Here is a 15,655-nt window from a genome sequence, read left to right on the forward strand (position 1 = left end):
TGTGGCCTAAAATAAGAGGAATTTACTCTGTTGCAGTTCTGGAGGCCAGAAGTCTGAAACCAAGGTGTTGGCAGAGTTGGCTGCTTCTGGGGGCTGTGAGGGAGAATTTGTCCCAGGCCTCTCCCCTCGCTTCTGGTGGCTACGGGTGACTCTTGGTGTCCTTGGCTTGTGGATGCATCCCCCAGTCTCTGCCTCTATCTTCCCATGGCATTTCCACCATCACCCATCTGTGTCTTCTTGAGGACACTGGACATTGGATTTGGGACCCACCCTAGTCCAGTATAACCTCATCTTAACTAACTACATTCACAAAGGCCCCGTGTCCAAATAAGGTCATATTCTGAGGTTCTGGGTGGACCTTCAGGGACCATTACTTACCCATTAGACCCAGTGCACAGGATGTTGTGAGGCTTGCTAGAGCACAGTACCCGGCCCACGATAGAGGATCCTAGATGGGTTTTCTTTCTTAACTCCTGGCCTAGAGGCAGAGAGCAGTCAGATTCACTGACAAGATTGTTTGGGCCTGGTTAGTTGGGTGCATGGGTGGGGACAGGGGAGAGTTCAACGAATGAGTCCAGATGCATGCGGAGGTTAGGAAGAAGTTATGTTGAATGTTCTAGAGTGGGGGACACAGGAACTGCTCTTCCACATGTGACCGGTGACCTCCGGGGGGTCACATTGCCCAACCCCGATCTTCATCTGACTTGACTTCTCTGTGGCATCTGACACTTCATTTCCTGTGGCTTCTCTGATTTCACATCCCTGCAATGATGGCCTTTGTGTCTGGTGTCTTTCGCTTAGCGTCGTGCTTGAAGGTTCATCTGTGGTGTGGCACATGTTGTTTCTGTGGTGGAATCACACTGCATTGTATAGAAAGACCAAACAACGTATGGTCTTTCATCTGGTTTTTTGTTTTTGTTTTTTTGAGACAAGGTCTCACTCTATCACCCAGCTGGAGTGCAGTGGTGTGATCACGGCTCACTGCAGCCTTCACCTCCGGGGCTCAAGTGATCCTCCCGCCTCAGCCTCCTGAGTAGGTGGGACCTACATGCCACTAAGCCTGGCTAATTTTTTTTTTTTTTTAATAGAGACAGGGTCCTGCTATGTTGCCTGAGCTGGTCTCGAACTCCTAGGCACAAGTGATCCTTCTGTCTTCACCTCCCAAAGTTCTGGAATTACAAGTGTGAGCCGTTGTGCCCAGCCTCAGCTGTTATCATTGTTGTTGTTATTATTATTGACACAGGGTCTTACTCAGTTGCCCGGGTTGAAGTGCAGTGGCACAATCTCGGCTCACTGCAACTTCTACCTCTTGGACTCACATGATCCTCCCATCTCAGCCTCCCAATAGCTGAGACCACAGGTACACACCACCACATCCAGCTGATTTTTTTGTATTCTTTTTTTTAGAGATGGGGTTTTACCATGTTACTCAGGCTGGTCTCGAATTCCTGGGCCCAGGTGATCCACCCAACTTGGCTTCCCAAAGTGCTGGAGTTACAGGCATGAGGCACCACAGCTGGCTCATCTGTTTAATTTATATATAAAAAAAGATTTTAGTACATTTTAATAGAAAACTGTTAAATTTAATGAAAACCAGGCCAGGTGCAGTGGCTCATGCCTGTAATCCCAGCACTTTGGGAGGCTGAGGTTGGTGAATCACTTTAGGTCAGGAGTTCCAGCCAACATGGTAAAACCCAGTCTCTACAAAAATACAAAAAAAATTAGTCAGGTGTGGTGGCGCATGTCTGTAATCCCAGCTATTCGGGAGACTGAGACAGGAGAATTGCTCGAGCCCAGGAAGCAGAGGTTGCAGTGAGCCGAGATCGCACCATTGCACTCCAGCTTGGGCGACAGAGCGAGACTTCATCTCAAAAAAAAATTTTTTTTTAATGAAAACCAATACATTTTCATGGAAGGCACTGGCTACCATCTCCAATCCTAGTTTTCATTCTAGAGGTAATCAATTTGGTATATTTCCTTCTAAAACATTTGCTATTGTTTTAAACACGTACATATGGATAGCTTCATGTCGTTTTTCTCCACAACATTGTTAGTGCGATCTTTTCCCAAACATAAATCTGACTGGGTTGCCACCCTGATTAAAACCCTTTAGAGACTGCCCGTTGTCAAATCAGCTTATGCTACAGGGAACACGCACCCTGCGTTAGGGCCGTGCAGACGCTTCCCCCAGAAAGTGAAATGCCTGCTGCCTGCATGCGTAGCCATCTGCAGTTGCTACGGGGCCTCAGCTGCAAGTAATGGCACATCCAGCTTAACCACAGGGAAAGCTGTTATCTCATGCAGTAGGAAATCTGCGGTCAGCCGGCTGCACCTGAAGGGTGGGAGTCCTTCAGGTGTGTCTTGTCTCTGAAGCCTTTGCTGACCGATGCCTTCACCAGACAGAGCTGCCCCTTTATGACGTTGATCCACTGTATTTTTCTTATTTGTGAAACTGCATCTCTATTAGACACAAAGCAACGTGAGGGCAGTGATTTTTTAAATAAAAATTACACAGTAAAGCATATCTGTGATTAATAATGCAAATGCTATGTTAATATGAGTTTTATGATATCCCAAATGATTCCTTTGGGGCCCAGAAAAGATTATTCAGAGGCTGTTTTGGTTTTAGAATTAATATTCATTTTATTAGTCATGAATTAAAAACCGTAGTTCTTCCTCCAGTTTTTTACTCACCTTAAAAATCTTATTCTATTTAGAAATCCAGCATATTTTTGCAATCACCTTTAAGGAGGGTTTGATTAATGTTTGGCCCCACTTACAAATTTTGTTATTAACTTCTTTTAAACATTTTAAACTGCATTTTGAAATTTAAGATACTCAGTTTCATTAAGTTTTTTAGCAGTCTGATTAACAAATCCTTCGTGCTACTTAAGTAATTTCTGCAAATCTAGGAAATTAGACATAAATATGGTAAGTCTTAAGTTCTCTTACGTGTTCTAATATTGTTTATAAACCTAATATGATTTCAATTTAAAATCACAAGTCTAAGAAAACCATATATTTTAAATTAACATCACAAATCTAATCTGTTAGCAACGATGGTATGTCAAATTCACTTAAACATTACAAATTCCTAAAAAATGACAAATTCTCTTATCACAAATATGTTAATAATGCAGGTCCGACTGACTTTATCTTCTCTATATTCAATTCCAAGATCTCCAGGGATAAGATACATTTTCTCACTAAGGACTTCACTGTGTTATTTTCAATATTTTGGGATTGCCTTCCCAGGTGAATTGTTGGGGCTCCTTCTCAGTGGGATGAAGTTTCTCAAGTGACAGAGAACCACAGAAGTCCTCAGCTGGGACACAGACTGGGTGCCAGCCAGTTGGGATCCTGGTGTGACATACAGAGATACTGAGGCCTGTTTATCTTCACTGTGACTAGGACTCCATAACCAAAAAAAAAAAAAAAAGGAAAAGAAAAAGAACCACGCAGCCCGAGTTCCCGGTTTAAGTCTTGCTACCACCCACTTTTCATTTTAGTGGGAGTCAGTGGACCTCCCCCGACCCAAACATTACAACTTCCATCTTCGCTTCCACTGCTTCTGCACGCTTTGGCTCCCTTAGATACTTACATTTCATCTAAGTCTGTGTGTTTCAAGGCTTTGTCAGAATTATACAGCTCTAAGGTCTTGTCAGTAACACAGTACGGAAGTATAAGAGCAAAAAATAACAGCTCCTCCTCACCCAAACCCCATCTCCAGAGGAACCATTGCTTACAGTTTGGACTCTATTCCTGCAGAATTTTTTTGACACACACGCAGACAGACAGACAGACAGACACACACACACACACACACACTTAGGATGATGCTATTGTTTTGCAATTTGCTTTTTTCACGAATTTCCCGATGTACCTCATTCTTTTTGAAGGCGGCACAATTTTTATTTTTATTTCTTTTATTTATTTATGTAGAGATGGAGTTTTGCTCTTGTTGTCCAGGCTAGAGTGCAACAGCGCAATCTTGGCTCACTGCAACCTCTGCCTCCCAGGTTCAGGTGATATTACTACCTCAGTTTCCCAAGTAGCTGGGATTACAGGCACCTGCCACCACACCCAGCTAATTTTTTGCATTTTCAGTAGAGATGGGATTTCACCATGTTGGCCAGGCTGGTCTTGAACTCCTGACCTTAGGTGATCTACCTGCCTTGGCTTCCCAAAATGCTGGGATTACAGGCATGAGCCACCACGCTGGCCTTATTTTTATTTTCATTTTTTTGAGACAAGGCCTTGCTCTGTCACCCAGGCTGGAGTGCAGTGGCATGATCTCGGCTCACTGTAGCCTTAACCTCCTGGGCTCAAGCATTCCTCCCACCTCAGCCTCCCAAGTAGCACATGCTACCACACCCAGCTAATTTTTGTATTTTTGGTAGAAATGGGGTTTTGCCGTGTTGCCCAGGCTGATCTCAAACTCCTGAACTCCAGCAGTCTGCCCACTTCAGCCTCCCAAAGTCCTGGGATTACCGGCGTGCAACACCACATCCAGCCTAGTTTTTTATGATATAGTTATGCTATAATATCTTTTTAAATAACTCATATATGGGGCCAGGAGCGGTGGCTCATGCCTGTAATCCCAGCACTTTGGGAGGCTGAGGTGAGTGGATCACCTGAGGTCGGAAGTTTGAGGCCAGCCTGACCAACATGGAGAAACCCCATCTCTACTAAAAATACAAAATTAGCCAGGTGTGGTGGTGCATGCCTGTAATCCCAGCTACTCAGGAGGCTGAGGCAGGAGAATTGCTTGAACCCAGGAGGCAGAGGTTGTGGTGAGCCGAGATTGCTCCATTGCTCACCAGCCTGGGCAACAAGAGTAAAACTCTGCCTCAAAATCAGTCAGTCAATCAATCAATCGATCATGTCTGGTATATTAAGGGGCATTTGTGGTGTTTGAATTTTTGCTATTGGAGCAGAACCATGATGACTGCGAGTTTTCGTTGACCTTTGTTTCCTTTTTCCATGATTTCTCTAGGACAGAGTCATAGGACTGGAGTTACTGGGCTATCGGGTGTATGCGCTGAAGAGTTTGATAGATGCAGCCAAACTGCTTCTAGAGAGGTGGTGCTTCTTTGCATTCCCACCTACGTAGGAGAGTGCCCGATTCCCTGCGAGCTGGGATGTTGTTCTAGTCATCTTTTCATATTTACAGCCTGGCACAGAATTAGTGCCCTGGTAACTAGTGAATGCAAAACTAGAGCTCATGAAGACAGCAAACAGCAGGGCCATTGCCCTGAGTTAGGCCTGACTATTGCTGTTGGGGTTAAATTCGCGTAACATAAAACGACCATTTTAAAGCATACGGTTCAGTGACATTTAGTATATTTACACTGTTATGCAATCATCATCTCTGTCCACTTCCAAAACATGTTCACCACCCCAGAAGGACACCCTGCACCCATTATCTGTCTCCATGGGTTTGCCTATTCTGGGCATTTCATGTGCGTGAAATCATCCACCATGCAGCTTTTGTGTCTGGCTTCTTTCACTCAGCATCATGTTTTCAAGGCTCATCCATGTCATAGCAAGTGTCAGTGCTCCTTCCTTTTTTTTTGTTGGGATGGAGTCTTGCTCTGTCACCCAAGCTGGAGTGCAGTGGCATGATCTCAGCTCACTGCAACCTCTGCCTCCCAGGTTCAAACCATTCTCTGGCCTCAGCCTCCCAAGTAGCTGGGTCTACAGGCATGCACCACCATGCCCAGCTAATTTTTGTATTTTTAGTAGAGATGGGGTTTCACTATGTTGGCCAGGATGGTCTCAATCTCTTGACCTCGTGATCTGCCCACCTTGGCCTCCCAAAGTGCTGGGATTACAGGCGTGAGCCACCACTCCTGGCCAATTCATTCCCTTTTATGGCTCAAAAATATTCCCCTATATGGATAGACCACATTTCGTGATGTTTTTGGGAGGTTTGAGCTGAGCTCAGACCTGCCCTGGGCCTCTCTGGGATGCCAGGGAGACCTCAGCAGGTGTTGTCCCTCCTTGTCCTGTTTTGCAGTATTCCTGTGCACACGATATTTGACAGCTGCCCCGAAGGGAACGGTATCAGGGCAATGGCCATGGCCCACGACGCCAAGTATCTGGCAACCATCTCAGATGCTAAAGTCCAGGTAAAGGCCCTTTGGATCAGCCTCAGCGAGCTGGCCGATTTGTCCAGGGTGTCCACGTGGGCAGCTCTGTTCAGGCTGTGTGATGTCTGTGACACTCTCAAAAGACCGGACTCCGCAGCACAGAGTCCGGGCCTCTGTCCTTAGTTACTTGAAGTTTCGGGGTCACAAGAGGTGTGAGCTACTTCAGCAGCCTTCACAGACCTTCTCATGCCCCTCCGTCTGCTGTCCCCTTCAGAAGGTGTGCATCTGGAAGTGGACTTTGGCAGCGGAAACACCAGCATGTACCCTCGAACTCCCCAAAGAGTACGGTTTGCAGGTGAGTTCAATTTGAGCCTGTAAATAACCTAAAGTTATACTGATGCAAGGCCAGGCTGGGTGCAGTGGCTCACACCTGTAATCCCAGAACTCTGGGAGGCTGTAGTGGGTGGATCACTTGAGGTCAGGAGTTTGAGGCCAGCCTGGCCAACATGGTGAAACCCCATCTCTACTAAAAATATAAAAATTCCCTCAGTGTGATGGTGCATGCCTATAGTCCCAGCTACTTGGAAGGCTGAGGGGTAAGAATTGCTTGAACCTGGGAGGCAGAGGCTGCAGTGAGCCGAGATTGCGCCACTGCACTCCAACCTGGGTGACAGAGCAAGACTCTGTCTGAAAAAAACAAAAACCAAGTTCTACTGATACCAGGCCAAACCCTACTTTTTGTTTCAGTGGAGTTGTGTTATGGTGCAATAGAGCTTTATTTTGATTTGAGATAGAGTCTCACTCTAGCCCAGGCCTCAGTGCAGTGATGCGATCTTGGCTCACTGCAACCTTTGCACCCCGGGCCCAGTTCAAGCAATTATCCTGCCTCAGCCTCCTGAGTAGCTGAGATTGTAGGCACATGACACTATCCCCAGCTAATTTTTGTATTTTTAGTAGAGATGGGGTTTCACCATGTTGACCAGGCTAGTTTCGAACTCCTGACTTCATGATCCACCTGCCTCAGCCTCCCAAAGTGCTGGGATTATAGATGTGAGCCACCACGCCCGGCAGTAGAGCTTTTAAAGCCCTTTCATTTCCTGATTTCATTTTACTTTGGAAATAATAGCTAATATTTTTCAAGCACTTATTATGTTCCAGAGTCTGCTAAATTTTTTGCTTGCCTTATCTCACATAATCCATGCAAACGTGCTAGCAAAAAGATTAATATCTATGGAATACTAGCATTAATTATTAAATAATTTGTCTAAAGTCACTACCCGGCAGCCTTTCTTATTCTAGAAGTATGCTGTTAACTGCTTCAAACCTTGTAAAACTAACTCTGAGGAATATAGAGAAGTTATTATTATTGCTCCTAACTTACATAAGGTGACTTGCCAAGGACACCCAGAAAGTTTCCATCAGGTCTCCCGATTTCCTGGGTCACTGCTCTCTGCTGTTGTGACTTGTCCCATTCATCCTTGCATGCTTCATCTGTCATACATTTATCAAGTACCCGTTCTGTGCCAGGCACTGTGATAAGCACATACCTGGCTTGCAGGACCAAACCAAAATAGAGGGTTTGAGTGACTAGACTCAGCCAGGCACATATGGTTACGCAGCCCTACGTCCATCTTCTTTCCTTTCCCCGAAACATTCCTCTTGCCCCTGAAAAAAATTTCTTACTCCTTAAAGTTGTGCCAACACAGTAGCCACCAACCATATGTGGCTATTTAGGACAGGTTTCTTTATTGCTGCAAAAAAACACCTTTGAGGTTTTGATGGAGATTACATTGAATCTCAGGTCACTTCGGGTGGTATCATCATCTTCACAGAATTGTCTTCCAATCCATGAGCATGGGATGCTTTTCATTTCTTTCAGGAATGTTTTGTGATTTCCAGAGTTCATATCTTCACCTCCTTGGCTAAATTTATTCCTAAGGATTTTTTGGTTTTTAATGCTATTATAAATGGATTTATTTTCTTAATTTCCTTTTTAGATTGTTCACTGCTAATATATAGAAAGGCAGCTGATTTTTGAGCATTGATTTTGTACCTTGCAACCTTGCTGAGTACACATGGTGACCTAAATTTAAAATGATTAAAATGGAAAAAAATTTTTTTTGAGAGACAGGGTCTCCCTGTTTTCCAGGCTAGAGTGCAGTGTCACAATCTCAGCTCACTGCAGCCTCTGCCTCCTGAGCTCAAGCAATCCTCCCACCTCAGCCTCCTGAGTAGCTGGGGCTACAGGTGCACACTATCATGCCCAGTTAATTTTTAAATTTTTTACAGAAACGGGTTTTTCCATGTTGGCCAAACTGGTCTCCAACTCCTAGGCTCAAGCTGTCTACCTGCCTCAGCCTCCTAAAGTGTTGGGATTATAGGCAGAGCAACCACACCCAGCCCTCTTCTTATTCTTGCTCTGCTTCCTTCTTGGGCATTGGCATCTATTTCCAAGGCTGCTTGCTTTCAAGATGTATCCTGGAGTCCTCCCTCTCCTCTCCACCTCTGTTGCCACGACCCTAGTCCAGGCCGCAGTCACCTCTGCCTGCACCATCTGGCCAGCCGGTCTCTGCTTTCACTCTCGCCTCACCCTCTAACAATCTTCCCGCAGCAGTCAAGACTGTTATTTTTAAATAATTAAAATATTATATCACTCCCATACTTAGAATCCTCAATAACTTCTCATTGTCCTCCAAATAAAATTAAAATTCCATAACATGGCCTCCAAGGTGTGATCTGATTCCTCCATCCACCTCCCAACACATACCATCCTGATTATTATTTATTAGTTTGCATTTTCTAGAACTTGCTGTGTAATACATGGACTCCATTTGCAGAGAGCTTTGGTTTTTTCAGTCCGTTTTGTTGTTGCCTGTGTCAGTGAGGTACTCCTTTCTATTGCTGAATGGTACCGCATTGAATAGGTGCATCATAGTTTGTTTATGAATTCGCTGTCAGTGGACGTTGGGTTGCTTCCTGGTTGTGGCTATTCAAAGTAAAGCTGCTGTGAATGTTCATGGACAAGTGTTTCTTTCTGAAGGATATTTTCCTTTGGTATATAATTCTAGAGTGGTAGTATTTCAGCACTTCATATCTTCGAGGATTTGATTCTGTTGTCTTCTGGTTTCTACCATTTCTGTTGAAAAGTCAGCTGTTAGAACATCCTGGTCAACACGGTGAAACCCCGTCTCTACTAAAAATACAAAAAATTAGCTGGGCATGGTGGCACGTGCCTGTATTCCCAGCTACTTAGGAGGCTGAGGCAGGAGAATTGCCTGAACCCAGGAGGCGGAGGTTGCGGTGAGCCGAGATCGCGCCATTGCACTCAAGCCTGGGTAACAAGAGCGAAACTCTGTCTCAAAAAAAAAAAAAAAAAGAAAAATCAGCTGTTGCCAGGTGTGGTGGCTCATGCCTGTAAATCCCAGCACTTTGGGAGGCCAAGGTGGGTGGATCACTTGAGGTCAGGAGTTTGAGACCAGCCTGGTCAACATGGTGAAACCCTGTCTCTACTAAAGATATAAAAAATTAGCCAGGTGTGGTGGCACGCACTTGTAATCCCAGCTACTCGGGAGGCTAAGGCAGGAGAATCGCTTGAACCCGGGAGATGGAGATTGCAGTGAGCTGAGATCACGCCATTGTACTCCAGCCTGGACGACAGGGTGAGACTCCCTTTAAAAAACAAAAGTCAGCTGTCAATCCCTATTTTGAATGTTGTGTATCTCTCTCCTTGGCCCCTAGCTACTCTTACAGCTTTTTCCTTGGTTTTCAGCAGTGACTTTTCTTCTTGTTTGAGATAGGGCCTCACTCTATCACCTAGGCTGAAGTGCAGCGGCACAGTCTCAGCTCATTGCAGCTTCGACCTCTTCGGCTTGTTATTGCTGAACAGCACTGCATTGAATAGGTACATCATGTTCAGTGATGCTGTACCTATTGTGATTTGAAATAATCACATATTATCACAAATATAATGAAAGCGATTTTCCTGCCTCAGCTTCCCAGATAGCACCACCACACTGGGCTTTTTTTTTTTTTTTAGAGATGGGGTCTTGCTGTGTTGCCCAGGCTGGTCTCAGACTCCTGGGCTCAAGTGATCTTCCCACCTCCTTCTCCCAAGGTGCTGGGATTATAGGCATGAGCCACTGCTGCACGAGCCTCAGCAGTTTTTCAATAATGTGTCTGTGTGTATATGAGTGTGTTGTTAATTTTTAAAAAGCATATCCTTCAGGATTTCTTGAACGTGGGATGTTATATCTCTTCTCAGTTTTGGAAAATTCTCAGTGATTATCTCTTTACACATTTCTTCTGCCACATTCTTTCTTTATTCTCCTTCTGGGGCTCCAATTACTCATAAGTTAGACCTTCTTTGGTCTGGTCCCACTGGTCTTTTCTTTTCTTTGCTGTATTTTCTGTCCTTTCATCTGGTTCTGCTTCAGTCTGGAAGCAGAAACGATGTAATTTGTCTACTATAACATGTCTTCCTTTCCTACTGACTAGTTCTTTCTTTGGCTGTGTCTAAATTTTTGTTAAACAGTCTACTGAGCATTTTAAATCATTTTTTCAGGTCTAGAATCCCCATGCGATTCCTTTTGTAAGTAGTTATCTGCTGTGAGTCTCCGTCTTGTCCTCTACTCTCCTGCATGTTCATCTAGTGATTGTCACGTCTGTGTCCAATAACCCCAATACTTGGATTCCTGCAGGCTTCTTTCTGCCAATTGCTTTTTCCCCTTGGTTTTCAGTCATTTGGATTGTCTTTTTTTTTTTTTTTTTTTTTTTTTTTGAGATGAGGTTCACTCTGTTGCCCCAGCTGGTCTTCAACTTCTGACCTCAAGTGATCTTCCTGCCCCAGCCTTGCAAAGTGCTGGGATTCCAGGCATGCACCGCAGCACCTGGCCTGGATGAATCTCTTTAATATGCCTGGCTGTTTTTTACTAAATGCCTGATGTTGTATTTTTTAAAGTGTAGAAATAAATTTGAGGCTCGAGATGACTTCCTCCAAAGAAGACTTACTTGTGCTTCTTAAAGGCACCTGGCAGAGTGGTCAGCTTAATCTAATCCGAGGTGATTTGAGGCTGGTTTTCAGGCTCCCGGAAGTCTGCCTCATGCACTTGCTTTTGCCAGTTCCTTGCCCTACCCAGGCTTTTGTGCTGTTCTGGTATTAATTCTCAAACCCTGGCATTGGTAGTTTACACTCCTGTGGTATGTAGCATTCATAAAATGTTCAGAAAATGATAGGTAAGGATTAGGTGTGGAGACGGGGTGGAAATGGCAGAAATGGAACTTCAAAAGCTTTTCTCCAGCTGGTCCCTCGATGGCGCCCCCTGTAGCCTTTCCCCGCAGACTGTAGCCACCCACCTCCCTTGCACATTTCAAACGCATGCCCCATGGCTCCCCAGGAAGAGCTTGCATTGTTGTTCTTGCTATGATTGTTCGGTTTCTGTATTTAAAGTTTCCCTCACTTCCATGGTTTCTGCAGGGTTGAATTTTGGGAAGGGAGCCAGCAGCCCATGTTATTCACCATCTTGGCAGGAAATAGAATCCCCTTTCAATATCTTGCATTCATTCCAAGACACCGTGTGGCCCTGTCAAGTTTAGAAATGCATATGCGGCACTGTTTATCTCAAAGGACATAGAATAAAGGTTATTGGTGAATCTGGGTTTACTTTTGCTTGTTCCAGTTTATTTTATTGTTATCATTATTTTAAATTGACCACTGTCAGAAAAGCTTGTTACTTCCAGGTGCAGCGGCCCACACCTGTAATACCAGCGCTATGGGAGGCTGAGGCGGGTGGATCAGTCGAGGTTGGGTTCGAGACCAGCTTGGCCAACATGATGAAACCCCGTCTCTACTAAAAATACAAAACTTAGCCAGGTGTGGTGGCACGCGTCTGTAGTCCCAGCTACTCAGGAGGCTGAGGCAAGAGAATCGCTTGAACCCAGGAGGCAGAGGCTGCAGTGAGCTGAGATTGCACCACAGCACTCCAGCCTGGGTGACAGAATGAGACTCTGTCTCAAAAACAAAGGAAATAAAAGCTTGTTCCAATTTATAGATGATGAATTGTAATAGATAAGACTGGAAAAGAAACACATTTGACACTATTTTAATCACCAGTATTTAAATGCTATTCCTATTTTTTATCAAATGCTGTATCTTTCGTTTTATATTCCTACTCATTTGTTTAAATTAAAATTATTTAATTTTAATATTCAGCTTAACCAGAAACAGAAAATTTATCATTAATATATTTCCATACTCTACATTTCAGAACTACCTTACTTTTAACCCAACAAACAATAAAGAATTGGTGAGCAACAGTAAAACACAGGCAATATATTATGCATGGGTAAGTAGAAATATTTTGATTTGTTTTAAATGTGGGTACAAGTATGTATCCATTCTTCAAGTACAAATGTTTCAGTAATGTAACAAGATGGTATCTCTACTTAGTAAGCAATGAATATATATTAAAATGTTTTTATTTAATTATAGTATTTATTTAATCCCATTGGAAATTAGCATATTAAATCAGAAGCAAATAATTTTATTTATTTCATTTTATTAAAGAAATTAGGCAAATGTTTATTTGAATTTATTGAACAAGACTGAAATATAAGTTTTGTGGTTTTTTTTGAAATGAGGTCCTGCTGTGTTACCCAGGCTGGTCTTGAATTCCTGGGTTCAAGTGATCCTCCCACTTCATCTTGTAAGTAGCTGGGATTACAGGGGAGAGCCACCACACCCGGCTCTAAAATATAGGGGTGGGTTTTTTTTGAAACCTAGGACTTTATTCCTTTTAGAAAGGTATTAGCAAACAGATTAGTGATACGTATATAGACACAGGGGCACAATCATGAGAACAAAAACACTGAGGCTGGGCACAGTGGCTCATGACTATAATCCCAGCACCATGGGAGACCAGGGCAAGAGGATCACTTGAGACCAGGAGTTCAAGACTGGCCTTCCCAACATAATAAGACCTCATCTCTACAAAACACTAAAAAGAAAAAAATTAACAGGGCATGGTGATGCATGCCTGTAGTCCCAGCTGCTCAGGGGGCTGAGGCTGGAGGACTGCTTGAGCCCAGGAGTTTGAGGCTGTAGTGAGCCGTGATGGTGCCGCTGCACTCCAGCCTGGGCAACAGAGTGAGATTCTGTCTCAACAAAACAAGACACAACAAAACAAAGAACGTTCCAAGTTAAACATGGAATAGCTCTGTGACTCAGCAATTCCAGGGTAAGATGTGAAAGAATTGAAAAGAAGCATTCAAACAAGTACTTCTACACAAATGTTCACAGCAGCAGCAGCCGCAGCACTGTTTGTAATAACGAAAAGGTAGAAACAAACCAAATGTTCATCATCTGATGATTAGTTAACAAAATGTGGTCTGTCCGGACGATGGAATGTTACTGTATGAAGTACTGATACATGCTGTGACAGGGACTAGCCGTGAAAGCATGATGCTCAGTGAAAGATGCCAGACCTGAAAGTCACATGTTGTATGATGCCATTCCTATGGGATATCCAGCATAGGCAAGTCCACAGATACAGAGTAAACTGGCGGTTTTCAAAGCCTGGGGAGAGACCAAGTGGCTGCTTAATGGGTATGAGATTTCCTTTTGGGGTTATAAAAATATCTTGGATAGGCCGGGCGCGGTGGCTCACGCCTGTAATCCCAGCACTTTGGGAGGCCGAGGTGGGTGGATCACAAGGTCAAGAGATCGAGACTATCCTGGCCATCATGGTAGAACCCCGTCACTATTAAAAATACAAAAATGAGCTGGGCATGGTGGTGTGAGCCTGTAGACCCAGCTACTCGGGAGGCTGAGGCCAGAGAATGGTTTGAACCTGGGAGGCAGAGGTTGCAGTGAGCTGAGATCATGCCACTGCACTCTGGCCAGGCAACAGAGTGAGACTCTATCTTAAAAAAAAGAAAATGTCTTGGATCTAGATGGTTACTCAGCATTGTGAAAGTATGAAACACCACTGAATTGTACACTTTAACATGGTTACAATTGATTTTATGTTAAGTCAGTTTTACCTAAAGGAAAAATTGTAAAGCAAAACTAAAACACATTGAATCACTGATTGTCAGTGATAGTTATTATTTAAGATATTTATTATAGCTTTATTTTATTTTATTTTTGAGATGGAGCCTCACTCTGTCACCCAAGCTGCAGTGCAGTGGCATGTCTCAGTTAACTGCAACCTCCACCTCCATAGTTGAAACAATTCTCCTGCCTCAGCCTCCCGAGTAGCTGGGATTACTGGCACCTGCCATCATGCCTGGCTAATTTTTGTATTTTTAGTAGAGATGAGGTTTCTCCATATTGGCCACACTGCTCTCAAACTCCTGACCTCAAGTTATCTACCTGCCTTGTCCTCCCAAAGTGCTGGGATTACAGGTGTGAGCCAATGCCCCTGGCCAATTGTGACTTTACATAGTACTTAATGCAAATTCAAATTCTCTATTAATAAGGCTTTAAAGCTTTAACAAATACCTTAAGGCCAGATGTGGTGACTCCTGCATGTAATCCCAACCATTTGGGAGGGCAAGGGGGATGAATTACCTGAGATCAGGAGTTCAAGACCAGCCTGGCCAACATGAAAACACCCCCATTGCTACTGAAAAAAAAAAAAATTAGCCAGGTATGGTGGTGTATGCCTGTAATCCTAGCTACGAGGGAGGCTGACGCAGGAGAATTACTTGAACCTGGGAGGCAGAGGTTGCAGTGAGCTGAGATCACACCACTGCACTCTAGGCTGGGCGACAGATATGTTTCTGTTTAAAGACACCTTGTTTAATATATAACTCCATCTACAAAAAAGTAATCATTTGTGGTGTTTTTTATACTTTTTATATGTTTGCTTTTCTTTCAGAATGTTTTTAGATATTTTCCAAGGCAGCAAGTTCTCTTGCCCATAGCAATTGCAAATTTCTGACCTTGCTGAGGTGTATTTGATTTGCTTTTGTTATAGTTCTTCCTTTGGAAATGGTCTTTTTGACTAGTGATTATTTTTTTGTCTTACCAGTATGAAGAGAGAGATACACTGGCTCACAGTGCCCCACTTTTAACAGAAAAAGTGAGTATGCCTATTGGATTTTCATCCATCAGATTTTGTGGAGGATAAATGTTTATGTGTGAGCTTAGCTGCTTTGGGCTCTTCTTTGTACATCTCGATATGAAGCTGTTGGGAAATAATTTGAACATTTTTCCTTAGGTCTTGTATTCATGTTGAATTGTCAGCTGAAAATGATGGGGGTATTGTTAAAAATAAACTGTCATGAAAAGAGTTACTGCCATGAGAACATCTAAAACAGTGGTGGCTTTTATACTGTGTTTGTGCATATTGTCAAAGAATGAAAGTTGTCGGGGTGCAGTGGCTCTCACCTGTAATCCCAGCACTTCGGGAGACTGAGGTGGGAGGACCACTGGAACTCCGGGGTTTGAGACCAGCCTGGGCAACACAGGCTAGACTTCGTTTCTACTATAACAAAAAAAATTGCCAGGCAAGATGATTTGAGGCTGTAGTCTCAGCAACTCGGGAGTTTGAGGTGGGAGGATC

The 15,655-nt window shown here is 43.8% G+C and overlaps 1 protein-coding gene across 26 annotated transcripts in view; it reads left to right on the forward strand.

Annotated features, from left to right (window-relative positions):
• The window catches only part of CFAP251 (cilia and flagella associated protein 251), an 89,538-nt gene that overhangs the window by 18,835 nt on the left and 55,048 nt on the right, over positions 1–15,655 (forward strand). For 17 of the 26 annotated variants that reach the window (XR_013522176.1, XM_078337492.1, XM_078337497.1 and 14 more), the window contains 4 exons: positions 6,020–6,131; positions 6,367–6,447; positions 12,356–12,433; positions 15,122–15,172. Coding sequence is in view for 25 of the 26 variants with exons in the window: in XM_078337492.1 (XP_078193618.1) it covers positions 6,020–6,131; positions 6,367–6,447; positions 12,356–12,433; positions 15,122–15,172 (322 nt within the window). In the remaining variant the exon portion in view is untranslated. The remainder of the gene's footprint in view (positions 1–6,019; positions 6,132–6,366; positions 6,448–12,355; positions 12,434–15,121; positions 15,173–15,655) is intronic. The other 9 variants (XM_078337499.1, XM_078337487.1, XM_078337498.1 and 6 more) reach the window with 2 other exon arrangements.

This window comes from Callithrix jacchus, chromosome 9 (genome assembly GCF_049354715.1).
Source record: "Callithrix jacchus isolate 240 chromosome 9, calJac240_pri, whole genome shotgun sequence".
Lineage (NCBI taxonomy): Eukaryota > Metazoa > Chordata > Mammalia > Primates > Cebidae > Callithrix > Callithrix jacchus.